Source organism: Eretmochelys imbricata, chromosome 9 (assembly GCF_965152235.1).
Source record: "Eretmochelys imbricata isolate rEreImb1 chromosome 9, rEreImb1.hap1, whole genome shotgun sequence".
NCBI lineage: Eukaryota > Metazoa > Chordata > Testudines > Cheloniidae > Eretmochelys > Eretmochelys imbricata.
In genome coordinates, this window is record NC_135580.1 from 44,500,830 (window position 1) to 44,515,530 (window position 14,701).

General features: G+C 43.2%; 1 protein-coding gene across 1 annotated transcript in view; it reads right to left on the reverse strand.

Moving 5' to 3' along the window:
• ANKMY1 (ankyrin repeat and MYND domain containing 1) overlaps nt 1-3,238 on the reverse strand; it is a 53,236-nt gene extending 49,998 nt beyond the window's left edge. The window contains exons 1-2 of the mRNA XM_077826357.1: nt 3,216-3,238; nt 1,503-1,800 (exon numbers count right to left, since the gene is read on the reverse strand). Coding sequence (XP_077682483.1) covers nt 1,503-1,800; nt 3,216-3,238 — 321 coding nt within the window. The remainder of the gene's footprint in view (nt 1-1,502; nt 1,801-3,215) is intronic.
• Between the last annotated feature and the right edge of the window lie 11,463 nt (nt 3,239-14,701).

Here is a 14,701-nt window from a genome sequence, read left to right on the forward strand (position 1 = left end):
CTCTTCTTGCTTATTTAAAAAAAAAAAAAAGCTGGATCTATCTATCTATCTATCTAGTTTGGTGTAAGTAAGAGTATCAGAAAGATGCAAATGTATGTAAACATTTGTATTTGTAGCATGTTCCCTTATACTTCTTCACTAGATGGGTTTGCAAAAGTAGACTGTCTAGTATATTACAACTGTATAACGGGTAAATTTGTGATTATGTTTGACTAATCCACTGCACAATAAACATTTTGAAAGTCTAGTCACACAAAGTCAGACCAAGTATAAAATGCCAGTATCAGTGAGAGAAGGATTTATTCAACGTAATATTTCTCCACAGCAGACACAAATTTGAGCAAACTTCCCAAAGGACTAGAAGTATTAGCTTTTAGAGCATAGTTCTCCAGCGAAAAGTAACATATGGGATGACCTCAATCCCATTTAGAGTAATCAGACTGGTATATCAAAAAGGCACTGCTCGACAACACAACTTCCTATATTAAATTCAAGACAAAGAAGTAGATGTTGGATTTTTAGAATGGACTATGAAAGGAGAATACAGTAGGGCAACTAGAGGACTGAATGTTCAAGTCCAAAGTGCAAAAGGACAGTATGAAAGTCAAGGCCTAAAAGATGAAACGGTGGCATGATCAAACTGCTAGCACTCAAAGGAGGAAATACCATAGTGAAATCTTGATTTCTTACTAAAATGGCTGATACTGCACAGAAATAAGATAATATTTGATAAATGTCATTGATGGTAGCCTACAAGTAATGTCAGGTACATAAAATGACTATTAGCCAAACTTATATTGGCATTAACAAAATGATGGCTGAATATCAGATTGTAAACTAATTTCCATCCTGCCTTAAAACTGAATTAATGTTCAAACCTTAAAAGTTCTTCTTCCAATATTAAAACTACAAGCACCAAAGCAAATGCAAACTAGTTTACAATTTCTGATATTTGGATCCCATGCAGTTAATGTTTCGTTCTGTAACTATTTGGCAACACAGTGGCTGCCAATAGGACATACTGACATACCTATTTTATGTTAAAAGAAAAGGAGTACTTGTGGCACCTTAGAGACTAACAAATTTATTTGAGCATATGCTTTCGTGAGCTACAGCTCACTTCAAATAAATAAATTTGTTAGTCTCTGAGGTGCCACAAGTACTCCTTTTCTTTTTGTGGATACAGACTAACACGGCCGCTATTCTGAAACCTATTTTATGTTAATAACTTTAACAGAATTCCCAGTTTTAGCATGAGGAGCAGTGCTTGCTGAACTTTCAGCATACTGTGTTGTGCACCATAAATGCAGCATTTGTAAAAGGCAAAAATATACATCCTATTTGTCAGGCAGAGACTTATTTATTTATTACATCTTGTATATTGATTTGAAGAGTGATAAACTTACCAATGTGTGTTCCTTAACATCATTATGTACAAATCAAACCTGCCATCTGATAGACATGCACTTAACGTAAATTTTAAATAGAATAAACCAGTTTACCTCACCATTGACCCATGAGAATTCTCCATAACCAAGCTTTAGATCAAACCCAAATTCCCCTTTGTAACTGGAACCATCTGGCCATTCCTGAGTGCCACTTGTAAGTATGATCCTATTACTGCTAATGTCATCTTCAGTCAATTTCACTAACTGTTCACCATCTTCTTCCGTCTGAGATTCTTTCTCTTCATCCAAGAGACTGGAACCTTGTTCAACATAGTCTTCTGTTTCTTCTTCTCTGATCAGACTAAAACCTTGTTCATAATCACCTTCTGTATCTTCTTTGATCAGCCTGAAACTACACTCAGAAGAGACACAAAATTCAAATCAGAGTCCCAAACTAACACCATACGAAGCTGCAACTATTTTGCTTCACACAGAATAAAAAAATCTAACTCCAATATAACCATTCCAAACACACACTGTTTACTGCACAATACCTAATACTGATTGTATATAAAATCAAGGAACACACTGAAGGCAGAAAAATATTATTCCAGAAGTCCAGACTAAATAGGCTGCACCTCTATAATGGGCCATTTTATAGAACGAGAAGAATAGGTCTTCTTGTTAATATAAATGAGTTAATCAAACATAGGAGATATGTATGAAAATGATGACAAACGAGTAAGTACTTTGGATAACCATTCCAATTTAGTACCAAAGTAAAAGCAACACAGAGCTGAAGGTATACACTTCTCACAAACCCCATTGCAACTGGTGAAGCATGGCTCCCATCCCAAACACATATAGTCAAACAAGCTTCTAAGAATATAAGAAATGCAGATTCCTTTGACAATGCACTTTTAGAACACATTCATCATTAACACCTGCCACCGACAAACCGAAATACTATGTGTATATTCTCTCCCCCCAACACATACATATACAAACTCTCACGTACATCATGACATACCCAACACCCTCACATGTACAATCCCACTTTCACATCACGCCCCAAGGTACCGTCCTACTGGCAGACATACACATCCCTGAACACATGCACTTCACACATCCCATGCATAGGGTTGCAAACCCTCCAGGATTCTCCTGGAGTCTCCAGGAATTAAAATTAATCTTTAATTAAAGATAATGTCACGTGATGAAACCTCCAGGAATTCATCCAACCAAAGTTGGTAACCCTACCTATGCATGGAGCATGGCACATGCATGTACACAGACTCAAAGCTCCTGCGCACCCTCTGACACACGCATGTGAACACACAAGCACCCCAATCCCTGCATACACACATATGTACACACACACTTGGAATCCCTGTATACAACTGCACTTCCCCATGTATATGCCCTCCAAGCCCATGCACAAGTGTGTGCTCCCACACGTGTATGCATGCACACATTCCAAGCTCCTGCACACCACATACGTGCACACACACAAACACCCCAACCCTGCCATACACACGTACTTCACGCGCATTCATGTGTATGCACGGACTCCGCGCTCCTGGACACACATGCACGCTCCCACGCGTGGGCACACGGAAACTCCAAGTCCCTGCGCACACACAAGTACTTCACATGCCCATTCCCACACGCTTGTGCACACAGACACACACTCCAAGCCCCGGCACGCACAAGTACTACACACACACACATACACATACACTGCGCTCTCTGCCCTTCGCCCAAGCTGCAGGTGGGCCATGACCCCGGCCTCGGCACAGGAAACCCCGAGCTCCCCCCGACACCCACCCAGCAGCGGCAGGTGGCTCCATCAGCCCGTCCCAGCGCAGCCCCGGCCAGCGCCGCGGGCCCGACCACTGCTGGGGCGGGGGCGCGAGGGAGCAGCGGTCCCGCGGGGAGGAACGGCGAGTCCAGCATTAGCCCCAGCGCGGAGGGGGACACCGAGCTACTTAACCCGCCTCCCGCCGGCTCCAGCACAGGGCGCTCCAACCCCTCCCCCCGTCCCCCGAGCCCACATGGACTGTGCCAGAGTCCGGGTTTCCATGGAGACCCAGGTGTGTGTTTGTGAAACTGGCCTCTCCCTTGCTTGCCATTGGCCCCCCCGGCCCAGCAAGCCCCGCCCCCACCCAGTGCTGGCCCGTGCTGCGAGGGGTGCGGGGAATTTTTGAACAGACGTTCATTTATTACACTACTAGGGGGACGGACAGATTTAATGATGGCACAAAACTAGGCACTGAGGGAATATTCAGCAGCCATTATTTTATTATTTTTAACTTCACGCCCACATTCAAAAGTTTTCTATTCCTCTGCTTATTCCCAAATGCCTCTCGCTCTGGCTTATCAGTGCCATCTGTAGAAAACTGGAGCCCTCTTTTTAACCCCTGCTGCCCCATTCAACTTCCTGAGTTCTCAGAAACCGGGAAACCACGCACCCCATGCTCTACCTTCTGGGAGGGCATTAAGGGGCATTCCAGACATAGCCGTTGGTTCTCCAGGCCAAGATTTGGGAGCAGAGGGCATGACAAAAAATGAAAAGTGTAACACCTTCTCCTTCAGATAACAAAGGGCAGGTGGAGAGAGAAAACCTCTATCTGCTGCTGCTTTTGCTCTCTCTGTTGAGTCTATAGATAACAGCGCCGCCTCCCAGATTCTCTTGCAACTGCAGACTAGAAAGTAAAGCCTCAAATTCTTAGGTTGCTAGGAAACCATACATGATTCCTTAGTAGGGCAAGGAGAGGTCATAGTTACTCAGCATGCATGTGGTCTGTCCTTAGTGTGATGTCATTATTAGGTTAACACGGGCCATTTTTTAAAGAAAACTCACAGCATTAGATTTTCAACTAGTAATAAACAATCCTACTAATTAATTTAGGTTAAATCCTGTTTAAGTTACAAGAGTACTGCTACTGAAGGTGGGGAGATTGCTCACAAGAGTAAGGCCAGTAAAATTGGTCCTTCAGTCTTAATTGTGGACAAGAGCTTGTGGGGGGAAAAGATATTTTTTTTAAATGCAGGGTGTGGGCTGGGGAGCCAATTCAAATGTAAGAACAGTTCCAGGTTGGTGAACTCCTTTTTGAAAGAGTACTTGAGTTTATAACATTGTACATTAATAATCCCTTTTTTATTCTCTATAAAAGTTTACAATCCCAAAATGAATCTCTGACATTCCACTTGGAATTACTTTGTAAAGGCTATAATCTCCAGAGCCAAAGTTCATGATGGAAATCCATAAGAGTGAGTCTATCAGGAGGAGAGACCAGCAAACCAGTAATAATCTAAAACCATTAGATCTGCATTAAATATCAAGGTGAGAGGCACCCTGTAAATATCTGAGATAGACTTACTATATAAGATGCAGTTTCAATGTACAATTAGCAATTACTTCATTCAGAAATCAAATTGTTTTTATTACTGAGCAGAGCATTAAGTATAAGTCAAAATCATATTACTTCATTTGCTATTAGAAGAAAGGGAAAAATTTCCACTAAAAAGTTACTACTATATACTATACATACTATATTATACTATATATATATATATATATATATATATACTATATTACTACTATGAGTAGTGAAATACATCCTTTTGTCCAAAACTTTGGAATTTAAGATGGGGATAGAAACAAAACTACTCAAGGTTTGGAAGAACAAATCATAACAATAAAAGCATCTTTCTCCAGCTCCAGGGAGGTCTGCAAAGGAAAGTAGTGAATCATCTGTCAAACATTCACGGCCATCAGAAGTTTCATTTAAAGTAGGGGTACCGATATCTAAGTTGGCTGAGACTCAGAAAAGAATAAAGAAATCAAATCAGCAGTAAAACAGAACCTTGCTAAAATACAACAGCTAATAGAGCCTAACCCCAAAAAAAGTTCTCACTTATGAAAAATTTATTCAAAGCTGAAATATAAAAATTAAATTTCAGTTTAGAAATATAAGCTGCTTAATACAGAGGAAGTCCAATGAAAAATTAAAAGATATTTTGATGGCCAAGCTTCTGATAAAGGAGTATGAAGTGGGAAATCAGGAACTTGTGTCGTATGTCTCAGTTAACCAGCTCTTTCCAAAAGCCAGTTGGGAGGATCCCTAATATACAATGGACAAGACTAGTCCATCAGTATACCTGTTTTGGGTATAGGATGAAAAAGGGGTGGTGAATCAATGGTTGCATGCTATGCAGCTGAAACCATGTGGAGCAAAGAACAGAAGTGAATCTACTGATGTAAAAAGAGGAAAGGAGATTATTTGTTTTGTTTCAGGTGTTGATCACCATGAGAGGCATAATATACACTGTGTTGCGGTCCGTGGGATTCGGGATACAGCAGAGGAACAAGACAGTGATAGTACATGAGGGGAAACTGCCACTCTAGCCTTATGATTCCTAGGTAATCATGCAGGAAAGCCTGCAGTGTTCTGGTACTGACTGGACTGCAGCCAAGGTGGAGGATCCTGCACAAACACAAGCAACTCGCAGGAGCAGGCACTTGGACTGGGAGACCTAAAAGAGGCTGTGTGTTTAAATGGGATGGTAATGGCTAACCTAACCATTTATAGCATGCAGCTAACACATGCTGGAAATATTACAGTTACTTTAGCAGATCATCGAACTACTGCCCAGGAATCCACCTACCATGCCAGGAAAATGATTGAGACTTTGACCTTCTCTCTGAATGTGATTAAGGACTGGCAGAGTACCACTACCACTCCTGAACATACTAGAGTAACAATGCTTCCTACTCTGGAATTGAAGCAAGATGGTAAACCATGTCCAGAAACAGAAGCAGGACCTGGCAATGGACTAGTCATAAATCGTGAACATGAAATTATGTATAACAATGCACAGTACCAAATGATACCTGTAGCATTGAATTTAACCAATTTTATATTACCACAGCAGCTCTGTCATGCAAAATGTTATGCACTTCTAAATGCAATTGATAGCAAAAGGGGTGCAAAATTTCAGACAGTCAATAGATGGGATGGAATTGTGGGAAATCTGGTTGCCTGAGAAGGGAAAGAGTCAGGGAAGAGAGATAAAGGTATAAGAACAGTATTAGGAGTTGGGGCATCGAGAACTTCAGCATGGAATCATATGGATATCACAGTATTGTGGGAAGAAAAATCACAAAATGAGAGTTCAATCACAAAACCTGGTAACAAAGTAAAACAAACAATAGAATGAGCATGTAGGGGAGGATTTAAAGGATGTTCAGGATGCTAGGATAACAGGTTTAGGGAAATGGAAGCAGCAATCAATGAAATGGGAAAAATCATCAACCATCCTAATGTATCAATTAGCAACTTCCTAATACAGGACCTACAGGCAGGACTAAAGGAAATTCAGGTGGGAAAGTGCCTAGGTTCATAACAAATAAGATGCTAGAACAATGGGAAAAAATAAAAGAAGTAGATCGATGTTGGGTTGGTAGGCACTACTAAAGGATGTATTATGCTGAGAAAAGAGGAAGCTTGATGAAACATGGATCCTTCCTATGGTACTAGCAGTACCAATGCCCACAGGCCTCAGTCCACAGTACACAGGAACCTATCATGGCAGGTTACATCTTAAAGGTATATGCCACTCATCCTCAGATTCTGGTAAGGAAGGGAAGTCTGGAAAGCTCCAGATACCTCATGTTGTTCCAAGAGGCATACTGCCTCGTTATGTCATTGTAATGTACTCCAAAGTGCATTGCCAGCATGTGTGTTCCCCTAAGACGAAGAGACCTGAAATAGCACGGTACAGCTGAGGCAATAGGAATAAGGTCAAGCCAAGGTTTCAAGGGCTGGATAAGGCAAATATTGTGTAATCTCTTGGATTGGACACATCCAGTATGGAACACAAACATATTATTATGACTGGCCAATGTTCTGCTTAGTTCCAAGAAAGGTTACTTGACTAAAGGAAAAGGTAATTTTTCCAGTTCCCCAGCATGAGGTCCACAATGTATCAGCTGATGCCCCTCTGATTGGCGCTGCCCTAGATTCTGTGCTACCAAGTCATACCACCATTACGTTTAAATGTGCAGGCCTTAATGAGCAGATGTCCAGAACATTTCTTGACCTTGAGACGGGGAGTCGAAGTATTCAAAGTGATAAAGATACACTGGGAAATGCCACATGGTGGAAGTTAGTGTACAACATTGGGGACCATTCATGGTATCAATGGGCTTTGTTATTGTCCAAGCCATACTAGTAGTGGTGTTAAGTGTATTTATTTGGAAGGTTAGGAGGTTGGTCAGGCAGTTGGGAAAGAAGAGATGTATCTGAAATACAGACTTTGATGACAACCTAGAAAGGATTCCACAGCTTCTTCAAGGTGGGGAGTGTTGGGAGCGAAGGCAAACTTAGACCTGACAGAAGCATGCTGCAGATTTTAAGAGTCTGTTCTGATAACATTTAACAGCATAAGCATATGCAGAACTGTGTATCTGTAAGCAATTGCAGAATAATCATGTTTAGTGTTCTGCATGTGTCAAAAACTGCAGAGTAATCATGTTTGTGAGAACAAAAAAATGATAAAGTAACTAAAAAGCTAGAACAGACCAGTTTGAACTAACGCTAAACCGGTATTGATGGGGTAGAAGAGTTAACATGGAAATCAGAGACGAATACATATGTATAAGAAAAGATAACAAAAATATATTTATAAGTTTTGTGTAACAAAAGGAAGCTGAATCTGTATTGTCTGGTGCTGGCAGTAACTGTGATGAGATCGTCCTGATGAGCTTCCCACTTCTGAGTAACTGATCTGAGTAAAATGAGTTTTGTCTTAATAAATATTTATTAGACCCATCAGCTGAGTAAATGAACCTCAATCCAACAATCTCCATGTTCCAAAAAGATTAAAATTTACTCAAGGTGGCTCTGTTGACTTAAAAAAGAGTGGAGTGAGAGCTGTGTTTGAATAGCAGCAGAGCTTCAAGAGTGAATTCAAACCAGTGTTTATACAGGAACCATCTATTTGTTGTTTTTAAAATATTTTTACAAAATAAGAGACCATGCCTCATCCTAGTACCCCGGGCCTAATAACTAAAACAAAGATCAGAAACGACTGAGCCCAGAGAGCCAGAATAAGCAGGCTCTAACAACAGACTCATGTTAATTTTTGACAGTTTGGCCAACTCTCATGATATTTGGCATTTTTCCTAACGCCCCAGTTCCTGGAGGCATGTGATTAGGTGAGAATTTCGGCATATGTGTAAATAGAAAAGTAAGTTTCTATCCTTCATGGTTGTTGAGAAAAGCTTGAAAATATTACCAAAGTGTACCCTAATTGTTCAAAAACTATGACACAAAAAAGCACCCACAATTTTTTTAAAATCTCATTTCCACCTCCCTCAAAATGACCCTGTCAATGTTGCTTAAGTGACTGTGAAGGGGAGGGGCTGTCACTCAAGAATGAAGGGAATATCTGAATATATATGAAAGAGATAATCATTTTAGTCTTGTTCCTGTTTTTGGAGCTTTAGACAGATGTCATGTAGGAAAGTGCTTATGTTCGAAGAGATTAACGGATTCCACATATTGCCTCTGTAAACAATCATTTATTTCATTCGGCTAAAGGCTTCTGTTTGTCAACTCATACATTTAAATATATAGAAACTCTTTTTGGTGCTTCTATCCTGTAATATATTAATTCTTGCTTCTTTTATTTTTAACCAATATCTCTGCCTATCGGATTCCACAATATATTGCACCTTTCACTCCTCCCAAAGCAGTTTATTAACAATACACACTATGTTGATTCATTTAGTGTAAGAGCACCAATCACCTTAATATGTGGGCATTATTTACAAAATGTTAAAGATCATAAAATACTATAGGCGGGGCTGGTAGTGCCACCTGTTCTTAAGGTTGCACAATTCCCATTATAAGATCCTGTTTTCAGTTGTTTATTACTTTGCCAAACTTTAACCATTGGGGCCAAAATTCTATATGCCAGGTGTCTGCCTCAGCCTGATTTTTTTTGGGGAAAGCTTCAGTCAAAACAGTTCAGACATTTCCAAGAATGAGACTTGGGAAAAATAAGTTTTAAGCATGCGTGGTAGATCTAAATGTTCCAACCAGGCCGATGACCCACGGTAGTGTCAATATGATGCCACATGATGGAATTTGTTTTTTTCAGTTTGCTTTAAAAAAAAATAGGAAATTAGACACACAAAAGCTAAAAGAACATTATTAAGGCTGCAGATTGGAGCACCCAAAAGTGAGGAAATGATAGTATTAAAATTGCCTGTACAACTTGAATTCAGCCCCCTTGTGTGTATGCATTATGATACAGTCTTTAATTACATGATCACATACTATTTTTTCCACAGGATCCCTGCCTCATTCAGTGCATGGGATGGACTTGCTCTGAAGATGAACCACAACTGTGTAAAGAAGGAGACTGTGCCTGGAAGACTTCTGCCTCATTTGTTGCAGAAGTAGTGAATGAGGCAGGGGATTGCAGGAAGGGGAAGGAAGGTCTCATGGTTAAAGTAGTTGAATGCTGCTCTGGAGAACTGGATTCTAACCCTGCCTCTGCCACAGAATTCCTGTGTGATGCCAGCTGGCAAGTCACTTAAACCACCTCTCTCCAAAAGTAAGTAAGAGCACTAGGGTGTCATGACAAACATCAAGTAAATGGCTGTCTGATAGGAAATTGCAGAACTACTAATTGTGGTATGAAGCTATCACTTAACTCAGCCTCTGTACCAGATGACTGGAGGATAGCTAATGTGACACTGGTTTTAAAAAAGGCTCCAGAGGCGAGCCTAACTTCAGTACCAGGCAAATTGGTTGAAACTATAGTAGAGAACCGAATTATACTGGGACACATAGATGAACATGATGTATTGGGGAAGAGTCAACATGACTTTTGGAAAGGGAAATCATGCCTCACCAACCTTGTAGAATTTCTTAGAGGGAGTCAACAAACATGTGGACAAGTGTGATCCTGTGGACAGAGCATACTTGCACTTTCACAATGTCTTTGACAACATCACACAACAAAGACTTTTAAGCAAAGTAAGCAGTCATGGGATAAGGGGAAAGGTCCTCGCATGGATCAATATCTGCTTAAAAGATAGGAAACAAAGGGTAGGAATAAATGGTCAATTTTTACAGTGGAGATAGGTAAATGGTGGAGTCCCTCAAGGATCTGTACTGGGACCAGTGTTGTTCTACATATTCATAAATGATCTGGAAAATGGGATGAACAGTGAGGTGGCAAAATTTGCAGATGATATAAAATTCTCAAGATAGTTAAGTCCAAAGCTAACTGTGAAGAATTACAAAGGGATCTCACAAAACTGGGTGACTGGGCAACAAAATGGCAGATGAAATTCAGTGTTGATAAGTTAAAGTAATGCACATTGGGAAATGTAATCTCAATTCTACATACAAAATGATGGGGTCTAAATCAGCTGATACCACTCAAGAAAGAGATGTTGGAGTCACCATGGATCGTTCTCTGAAAACATCTGCTCAATGTGCAGCGGGACTCAAAAAAAGCTAACAGAATGTTAGGAACCATTAGAAAAGGGATAGATAAAAAGACAGAAAATATCATAATGCCATGATATAAATCAATTGTATACCCACACCTTGAATACTGAATACAGTTCTGGTTACTCCATCTCAAAAAAGATGTATTAGAATTGGAAGAGGTACAGAGAAGGGCAACAAAAATAATTAGCGGTATGGAACAGCTTCCATATGAGGAGCCATTAAAATAACTGGGACTGTTCATCTTAGAAAAGAGATGATTAAGGGGGGATGCGTTAGAGGGCTATAAAATAACTACTGGTGTGGAAAAAGTGAACAGGGAAATATAATTTACCCCTTCACATAACACAAGAACTAGGGCTCACCAATGAAACTAATATGTAGCAGGTTTAAAACAAATATAAGGAAGTACTACTTTACCGAATGCACAGTCAATTTGTGGAACTCATTGCCAGGGGATGTTGTAAAGTCCAAAAGTATAACTGAGTTCTAAAAAGAATTAGATAAGTTCATGGAGGATAGGTCCATCAATGGCTACTAGCCAAGATGGTCAGGGATGCAACCCCATCTTCTGGGTGGACCTAAAACTCTGATTGCTAGAAGCTGGGACTCGACGACAGGAGATGGATCACTCAATAATTGCCTCATTCTGTTCATTCCGTCTGAAGCACCTGGCACTGGCCACTGTTAGAAGACAGGATACTGGGCTAGAAGGACCACTGGTATGACCCAATATGGTCATTCTTATGATGCCATTCACACATTCTCCTTCTACTGGCCTCAATCCTATCTATTATTATTGTCACTACTGTTATTTCCATTGCTGTTATGCCACCAACACTCCAGGAGCACACTGCTTCAGCTCCACCCATTCCCAGGACTCAACGAGGTTACAGTTCCAAAAAATATCCAATAGACATGCCTTTCCCATGGCATCTGGATATCCAGCCAATCCTTCCTCCAGTCAGATTATTCCCAAGCACAATCCACATAATCACCTATCTCAGTTCAATGGAAAAATGGACATAAGAAACAAGTTCCAGACATCTAACACCTATATGCTGCACAAGACCACTACTAGGCATGGGCTGGAAGCAGAACACACAAAACAACATGAACTAAAGATGAGATTGATCAATGCAAAATCTGCCATTAACAAACAAGAAACAATCCATGACCACATCAGTGACAAAGCACCCAATATAAGCTGCGTCACTGAGACCTGGCTGAATGACACCATGAGCCCTGTGCTAGGCCTTGTCCCCCCGCCCCCAGGATACATGGACAATCACAGACCCAGACTGGACAAGAAGGCAAGTGGCACTACATTCATCTTCTCTGCAAACAACAAATCTAAGAGAGGTGCCTAGTTAAGACAAGTTTATACAAATTAAATCTTTACACCAGTGTATGAAGTGCAAATCTTGCTCAGTACAAGCTGTGTATTTCAACCAGCTCATTGCGCCACTGTGATGGGATCCCCGGAGTGCAGCCTGGGACCATCGGACCACTGTGCCCCCTTAAGTCTCTCTGGCCTGGGCTGTCCCTCACAATGCCTTGCTAGTGACCAGCTGCAAACCCCTCCAGGTGCTGTTACCACTCAGCACAACTGCATGTGGAGCTCCCGCACCCAGCTAGATTGCATGAATGCTCCCAGAGCCACTCATGAATCACACAGAGAGAAGCACCGGCCGAATCCTCCCAGCTCCCAGCACTGTACCTCAGGAAGATGCCATCTTGCACTGCTCAAGATGAGCAGTGCAAATTTATTAACTGGTTCACCACTTCATCAATGGAAAGTGGACATACACCAGCCTTTGCAGATTTGAGCAGATTTGCCTGAGCAGATTTGCCACACACTTCAGGCAAACTCACTGGTCAAGATAAACAGTTAAACAAATTTATTGACTACAAAAGATAGATTTTAAGTGATATTAAGTGATAGGCAAAAAGTCAGAGTTAGTTAGTTACCAAAAGAAAAGAAAATATATGCACACAGTCTAAATTCTCAACCCTATTAGACTGGGCAACATCTAGATTAAGCAGCTCTTCTGACCCCACTGGATATTGCAGTTCTTAATATACAGGTTTGTCCCTTAAAGCAGGCCGATCTCCTGTGTTGGAGTCTTGTCTTCTTCTGAGTGTCTTTGTTTCTTGCAGCATAGGTGGGGGAAGGAGAAAGGCCAAGTATGGGGCCCCTGTGTTCTGTTTTATACCCTCAGTCCCATATGCTTGGGGAACAGAAGTCCAGGCATGTCTGGGGGGCATTGCTGAGTCTCCAGGCAAGGTTGAGCAATCCCAGGTACATGGGCGTCTTCTATGTGGAGTCCCTGGTTGGGCCCCGGCGGAAAGGGGCTAATCACCTGCAGGGAATCCAGGAGGCCCAGGAGGTGCAGGAGGCCCTCCAGGAACAGTTGGGCCAGCTGGTAAAGGAACCCTGGTAAACCTCCTCAGGAATGGGTTTCAGAGGAGTGGTGGAGAGGCTGAGAGCCAGGGCCAGGAGGCCTGTGGCCGAGGGACAGACATGTTATGCCTGTTTGAGGCGCGGGCATATCAAGAGGGATTGTTCCTACTGGGGTGGGGGGCCAGGCGCCTCACCCAGGAGACAGAGAGGGGCAAGTTCTGGGGACAGTCCTCTGGGTGAGGAAACCCAGGTGGCTGCCGGCCTGTGGGCAGAAGGGCCACATGCAGTGGACCCTGGCCCAAGTCAGAGGGTCCAGGTCCACCCTGATGGAAGGCTGAGACCTGAGAGGGACCAAAGGGGAGCGAATGCAGCAAAGAGATGGGGAGCCTGCTGGGGCTGCCATATCCCAGGACACATTAGGAGGCACTGCCCCCTCAAAGGAGTTGAGGGTTGGATGACGGAGGTGCCTGGAGGGGGCTGCACTGGATTTGGAGAAGGCGACAGAGGCGGAGATGGCGGGGACCCAACAGGGAGTCGGGACCCAGACCATCGCAGAGCTGGTCGCCAATGGGGAAACTCAGACTGAGTGGGCCCAGCAAGAGGCTGGGGCCCAGGTGGTCCAGGAACAAGCCACCAAGTGGACCCAGACCCTGCAAGCAGGGGGTCCAGGAGACACCGACCTACAGACGCGGCTGGAGGCCGCGGAGCTGGCCCGTCGGAAGGCAGAGGCCCAGTTCTGGGAGGTGACCTGAAGCTGGGAGGCCACCGAGAGGAGGTGTGTGAGCCTGGAGGGGTGACCCTGGAGTGCCAACTTTAGGGAGCCTGGGCCAAGAGGCCCCTCTTCCCCCAGGGGTGGGGGTTTTGAGGGGATGTGTGTGTAGCAGGGTGGTCACCGGCTCCGGCCTTAAAATAGCCCAGGAGAGGGCTGTGGCTGGGAGCAAGCAGTTCCCAGGCTGATTTGGGGAAGCAGGCTCAGATGTGGCCACGCCCCAATCAGGGCTCAGCTGGCCCTTATAAGAAGGCAGTGGGCCAGGAGCAGATAGTCTCCTCTAGTCATGGAGGGAGACAGGACTGGCTGCTGGGGAGTGTACCATGGTATCTGAGGTGAAGCAGCACTGGGGAAGGCCAGAGGAGCTGGGAGGCTCCAGACTGGAAAAGCTGCAGGCCTGGCAGATGGCCTAAGACAGGGTACTGGGGTTGCAGGGGCAGCCTGTGGGTAGGCAGAGACAGCAGGTCCAAACCCCCCTTGCCTGTGATGATTGGCTTATACACTGTAGCCTGCCCCAGTGTGTGGGGGCTCAATGGTGACTGGCAGTAGCCAAAGTCTGAGGTGAGGATAGTGGGTGGGGGTTCCCCTGGGAGGGGGAGACCCAGAT